The 6,791-nt window shown below is 45.3% G+C and overlaps 1 protein-coding gene across 1 annotated transcript; it reads left to right on the top strand.

Moving 5' to 3' along the window:
* The first annotated feature begins 871 nt into the window (after nucleotides 1-871).
* On the top strand, nucleotides 872-2,527 carry LOC120646951 (AT-hook motif nuclear-localized protein 19-like). The gene is made up of 2 exons (XM_039923505.1): nucleotides 872-1,157; nucleotides 1,388-2,527. Exon 2 carries the CDS (start codon nucleotides 1,391-1,393, stop codon nucleotides 2,216-2,218), a length of 828 nt encoding a protein of 275 aa, XP_039779439.1. The 5' UTR covers nucleotides 872-1,157; nucleotides 1,388-1,390; the 3' UTR covers nucleotides 2,219-2,527.
* Nucleotides 2,528-6,791: the final 4,264 nt, after the last annotated feature.

Consider the following 6,791-nt stretch of genomic DNA (forward strand, 5'->3'; position numbering starts at 1 on the left):
ACTTGTGAGAGAGAGGGAGAGTTCATGAGGGAGTGAAAGGGATAGAGTGAACGTGAGGGAGAGTGAGCTGTGAGGGAGAGAGAGTGTGTGTTTATTATATTTGTGGGACCCAGATGACCCAATTAGGGGAATTTAGAAACTCCACGCCCGGAGTATCCGGGCCCACGGCCGGAGTATCCGGGTGTTACAATTACCATCCACAACAAAACTAAGCCCACCCAAACTTATCACCTTCCTAATTCAGGACCAACATCACACCAGTTCTAAAGGATTGTGGAGCAGTATGTGTAGGACATGACATCAAAATGCATGCTTGTTTTTCTAACTGGTAGCGAATTGAAATTAAAGGAGCGAGTGTCATTGGGCAAAATGGTCATTTCAGATAAAAATGATGATGGACCACAAGGTTAGATTTAGATCCTTACCAGTCGCAATTTAAACAAAGTCCAGATACTAATTCTCAGCCACGACTACAGAGATAAAGCTTTTCAAGGGGTTTTTTTACGCCTGTCATTAGCATACCAAACAGCGCACCACCAGCTCGGTAGGGGACCAATCTAAGTACGTGCCATCTTAGAGGGAAAGAAAATTCTTTGAAGTTAAACGCTAGCCTGTAACTTGCATAAAATACACAATCTCTTTTGAATTCACATGGCAGATGGGGACCAGTAATTAAGCAGTCAAAACAAAACTCAAATAACCCTGCGGAGGAACATGCATGCAGGGGAGAGAGGGAAATGGCCAAATGGGGGGTGACAAGGGTGGAGTGCTCCTTGCAGAAAGGCCAAGTAGATTACATATTATATACTGTATATGGCACCTAAAGTCTCTCTCTCCTCTCCCTCTATCAATGCAAGTCTTCCTACTTACATGTCCATCTTTCTTATACCCACTTGCCCTCCTCAAAGTTGAGACCAAGCTCCTCTTCTTCGTCTTCTCCTTGATCTCTGCAGGCCAAGCAATCTCTTCCCCCCTCTCTCTCTCTCTCTCAACCCATACCAAACTTCCACTTCACACCATCAGACTAGATACTGGACAGAGAGAGAAACCGATTGAGCTAAAGGGAGGAGGAGCTATGCATATGCTTCTCTAGCTATAGCTCCACACTAATTACTCGGCAGCAAGTGCAGGACTTTAATTTTCTCATCCAATCCAAGGTATTATCCGATTATATATCTATGAGTTCATCTGCATCTAGATCTCCTCAGATATACATATTTTTCCTTTCTTGTCTTCTGTCGGTGCTAGCTTCAGATACAAACATCACATGCAGCATGTGTATATCTGCAACTAAATAAGCCGCTGATAATTAATCTCGATCACCTGATTGATCTCTCAGTTTTGATTCTTGGTTGCATGCGCTATTCACTCAATTCGCCAAATTAAGATTATGGCGAATCGGTGGTGGACCGGCCACCTGAACCTGCCGGAGCAGCCGTCCGGCTCGTCGGCCCCCAAGACCGAGCCCCCGGCCGTCGTTAAAGACCCGGAGCCCAGCCCGGCAGGGGGCGCGCCGCCGGCCGACCACGCCGATGAGACCAACGAGTCCGGTGGCGGCGAGCCGCGCGAGGGCGCCGTGGTCGCGGCGCCCAACCGGCGCCCGCGTGGCCGCCCGGCGGGCTCCAAGAACAAGCCGAAGCCGCCCATCTTCGTGACGCGCGACAGCCCCAACGCGCTACGCAGCCACGTGATGGAGGTGGCGGGCGGCGCCGACGTGGCCGACGCCATCGCGCAGTTCTCGCGCCGCCGCCAGCGCGGCGTCTGCGTGCTCAGCGGCGCCGGGACCGTGGCCAACGTCGCGCTGCGCCAGCCTTCCGCGCCCGGCGCCGTCGTCGCGCTCCACGGGCGCTTCGAGATCCTCTCGCTCACCGGCACCTTCCTCCCGGGCCCCGCGCCGCCGGGGTCCACGGGGCTCACCGTGTACCTGGCCGGCGGGCAGGGGCAGGTGGTTGGTGGCAGCGTCGTGGGCTCGCTCATCGCGGCCGGGCCGGTCATGGTGATCGCGTCCACGTTCACCAACGCCACCTACGAGCGCCTGCCGCTCGACGAGGAGGAGGAAGGCGGCGGCCCAGCGCCGCCGATGCCCGACCCGCTCTTGGGCGGCGGCCACGGGATCGCCGACCCGTCGGCGCTGCCGATGTTCAACCTGCCGCCGAGCAACGGGCAGCTCGGCGGGGGCGACGGCTTCCCATGGGCGCACCCGCGGCCACCGTACTGATGATGCCAAGGTCAAGCAGTTGCGGCATAGCGTGTATGGTTACTGTTCCATTGGATCGGAGATGGATCGAGTGGCGCCATTAATTAGGTTAGTACATATGATGAAGTGGTACTAGATCGATCGAGTGCTAGTGTTGCTAGCTAGTGCTACTTTAATTATATTTGTTGTCGTGAAATAATAATCAAATTAATCTCGGAGTGTTTATTATATTTGTACTTATGAATTGATGAGCGAGCTTTGCTCATCGATCAGCTTGCTTTCTTGGACGCATGTGTTGCAGCTATCCATGTTTGGTTTATTTTCAGATAATTCTAGATCAGTGGATTGCATTGTCTCTCTCCTGCACTCGATAGATCTCTGCAACTTGGGTGTTCTCAAATTTCCTGTTTAATAATCACTCAATAATTTGATTGCATTTGTATTCTGCAACTTGTACGTACGTGTGCTAGCTCTCCTAGATCTTGACAACAGTCTTTGAATTTCGCTCTCAGCTCCTTTAAGCGCGTCCATATATACTTTAGTAACAGTGTCCCAAATCGGGTATTCATCTATCTATATCTGTATCATCTATCTCCATGCGCTATATATATATCTTCTTAATTAGTTGTCTCTATATATATATCTTCTTAATTAGTTGTCTCTCATGCATGCATCTCTCTTGTACAGTTGTAAATATATATAATGGTCGCTTTGGATATCTTCATCAGGATCTAGTTCAAAATCCAACAAGTTATATATTACATATATAAGAACCCCCAATGCAGTGCAGATCTGGTAGATAGAAATATGCATGCCTGGTGTGGCAGTCCTTGTTTTTTAGTACAGCAGAAAGTGCTAGCTAGACACAGATTTACCAATAGCTGTGACTGGGAGGATCTACTACTGCTGCCTGCTAGGTACAGTGCCCTCAGCACTACATATATATGAACTTCCATAAAACTGCACCAAAACATATTTTTTATTTGTTAGAAAAAAAGAAAATATGATCTAGTTGTCCGTGTATTTCCAAACAATTAAAGCTAGATTGATGGGAGTTCAATGTGTGCATATTTTCACCTTATCTTGTCTGTTGATCATGATGTCTGTTCATCTGAACAAAAACGCTTGTGCATATATGCAGTAGCTATATGCATGCAATATGAGGCCATTCATCATTCAGATTTAAAACTTAGTTTATTTCTGATAATTTCTGCGAATGCAAAGTTATATTAGTGCGGGATTCTAGTAAACTCTGGTAAAACGGGGTCTTTCAAAAAAAAAAGGCAAAACAGAACTTGTGCGTGTTAATTAGCTCAAAATTTGGCGCTTATTTTCACTTTTGGCGAGAATATATAATCTGGAGCAGCCATATATCTAGCTAGCCATGTACTAGTGTACTGTTTTTTCATCAAGCTATATTGTGTGCACACCACTTGCATGATTGTTTCAGATAAGTTTCAGTACTAGATATATATACATAGATACTCCGATCTGTTAGCATTGCTATTTTAAAAAGATTTTTAGTTATCTATAGTGTTTCCAAAAATGGCAGTATGACTTCTCTTAGCTAATATATACAACTCTAGCTAATATAGTGTCTTCTCTTTTAATTTGTCCCTTAGAATGTTTGAGTACCGCCTTCCTCTCCCACTGCTGATCTGATCATCAGTGCTCCTTACATCATCATTTTCTTATAATTAAAGAACTTTATAGATGCGTGATCGAGAGTGTGTGTCAACTAGGGCTGGAAAAATAGCTCGAGGCTCGCGAGCCAGCTCGAGCTCGCTTCGGCTCGTCTCGCGAGTCTCCAACGAGCCGAGCCGAGCCTACTTCTCAGGCTCGCGAAAATGACGAGCCGAGCCGAGCCGGCTCGCTCCGGCTCGCAAGCTCAGTCCACTGAGGCTCATAATGGCCCATAAGCTATTTTGAAACACTCTAACACTAACCTGTGGTGTGACAATATCAATATTAATCTATATCTATGCTTAACATGATTATTGTATATTGATTACTTTCAACATATGTATATGCTTTATATATATATATGCACTAGTCATATACTAACTGCATAATATATATTTTGTGCTAGGCTGGCGAGCCAGCTGGCGAGCCGGCTTCGAGCCGAGCCGAGCCTCCTCGGCGAGCTCGCCAAACTGCCGAGCCGAGCCAGGCTTGGCTCGCTCATGCACCGAGCCTAGCCGAGCCGAGCCGGGCCGGCTCGGCTCGTTTCCAGCCCTAGTGTCAACGATATATATGATTAAGTAGTAGTACGTTAGTTATATAAAGCCCTGCATCTATAAAGGAATTTTGAATGTTGTTAAGTAAAAGCATTCACTACTACAAAATAGGCATTTGTTCCAGGTCATTTGTCCCGGTTACCTTTGGGCCCGGGACAAAAGGTGGCTTTTGTCCCGGGTCCAATGGCTAGCCGGGCCAACGTGGGGACAGGGGTTTTTTGTCCCGGGTGGAGCCACCAACCCGGACAAAAGGCCCCCCTTTTGTCCCGGTTGGTGGCTCCACCCGGGACAAAAGGCCCAAACATTTTATCCCGGGTGGTAACACCAACCGGGACAAAAGGGTGACCCTTTTGTTCCGGTTGGTGTTACCAACCCGGACAAAAGGCCTCTCCACGTGATAGTTCAAAAGGAAATTATTCTATACTGAGTCACGTGTACTACTTAGGTGAGTTGGCAATGAAACCATGTGCTAGACAAGAGGTCTTGGGATCGAATCCCGTGGTGTGCAAAAAAAAATTAACGTCAGACACCTTTTGTCCCGGTTCTGCCACCCGGGACAAAAGCCAGTTTGGAACCGGGATAAAAGACTGAATCTGTAGTAGTGATTCAGTGTGCATGCATGTAGCTGAAGCTCGCTAGCTAGATCCATGCATAGTACATATGGGTATGTGTTAATTAATTATATATTACTATCGTTGTTGTTTAATCGTCAGTTATATACTCTGCTATATATATAGGTGGCAGTATTATTGTGTATCGATCGAGATTAGTCTTTGACCTTGCACATATATACGACGTGACGTCTACATAGTTGTACTTGTTGCCTAGGTGCCGCCTTGTCTTATTGTTAATTTCCAAGCGAAACTTAAATGATAGCGAAATTAGCGAGCATGATTGATATATAAGAAAGGGAGAGGGAAAAGGAAAAGAAAAGATGTGTTCACATCACAGCGATTGACCTCAGCTCTCTCTTGCGCGCATCTGCTGAAATGGAAAATATATGATGATATATAGAATTCGCTAAGTGTGCGATCAATTCATTAAAGATGAAGCTGTTAATAATTTTGCACTCGCTATTTTTATTGTGCATATATACAGGAAAAAATATTTCTACACTCGCTTGTAGGTATATCTCATGATGTAGGACGTATCTGACACAACAAAGAGTATGTACATAGAGTATGTGATGATCTATGATGGTATATACATTGGGTATGTGGCCATACATAGAGTATATATATATATATGGACATACTTAATTTTATATATTAGTACTAAGGTATAATCATAATATATTCATGATGAGTGTATATGATATCTTATTTTACCAAAAGATGAAGTATTATTGACTAGTATGTGTCAATTGATCTCCTCTATTTTTTTCCCTTGGGAACATTATACACACACACAAGCACACAAAGATTTGAACCTGGTGGATGAGATAATAATCATGCATGCATCATCGCGCGATCCCCGCATCTCCACCACACCACACCAACGGCGCTGCTAACTAGCTATACATATATATAGCTGTTAGCAGTTACATTACATGCATGCATCATCTCGAAGATTATCCACGGCAGCATAGCTGGTATGAAACGTGGCCTTCTCCTGATATATTAATAAACCCAGTTTTGTTTATGAATGCGCTTACGTTTAGTTTGTTGATAAACGTGGCATGTTTGTTGAGTGGTGTGATGAGTGGTGCGGCGGTGCGGTTGATGTCTCAATTCGACCGGCCTGCGTTGTTGAGTTGTGCTCGAGTGGTGTGGTGTGCGATGGTGTTGTCTGACTTGTGCTGATGATCCAATCCAATCCAATCCAACCGGTCGGGGTTGTTGTTTGTTTCTTCTATCCAATCTGAACTCATTTGTTCTTTTTAATATAATCGACAACTCTACCGTTTGGTTCATTTTTTTAAAAAATATGCATACGCAAGGCTGCTAATTAATTGGATCGAGTTAAGTTTGTGATGACACGTATAAGGATAGAGCGAGTGTCGATCACCTAAATAAAGCTACTGGCGGTATAAGGTCCAAGGCGATGATGAGGCCGCATATGCATGCGGAGGGGACCAAAGCATTATTTTTAGATATTCTTGTGTTGTTCTTTTGTTACTGCGCGGCCACACACAACAACAACAACAAAAAAATGTTGCACGCCACTATAGCTGCATGCGTGTTCCAAAGTGGCAAGTGTAAGTGCTATATGTAATCTTTTTTTAGGGCAGTAGCATATCATATGTAATCTAATCGCGTGCTTACGTAGAAAGATTCAAGTAGTAGCTAGTGACTTCATTTGAAACCAACAGGCATGTATATCTGAAGTCACTAGTATTAGAGGAATATATACGGACA

Source organism: Panicum virgatum, chromosome 1K (genome assembly GCF_016808335.1).
Source record: "Panicum virgatum strain AP13 chromosome 1K, P.virgatum_v5, whole genome shotgun sequence".
Classification (NCBI taxonomy): Eukaryota; Viridiplantae; Streptophyta; class Magnoliopsida; order Poales; family Poaceae; genus Panicum; species Panicum virgatum.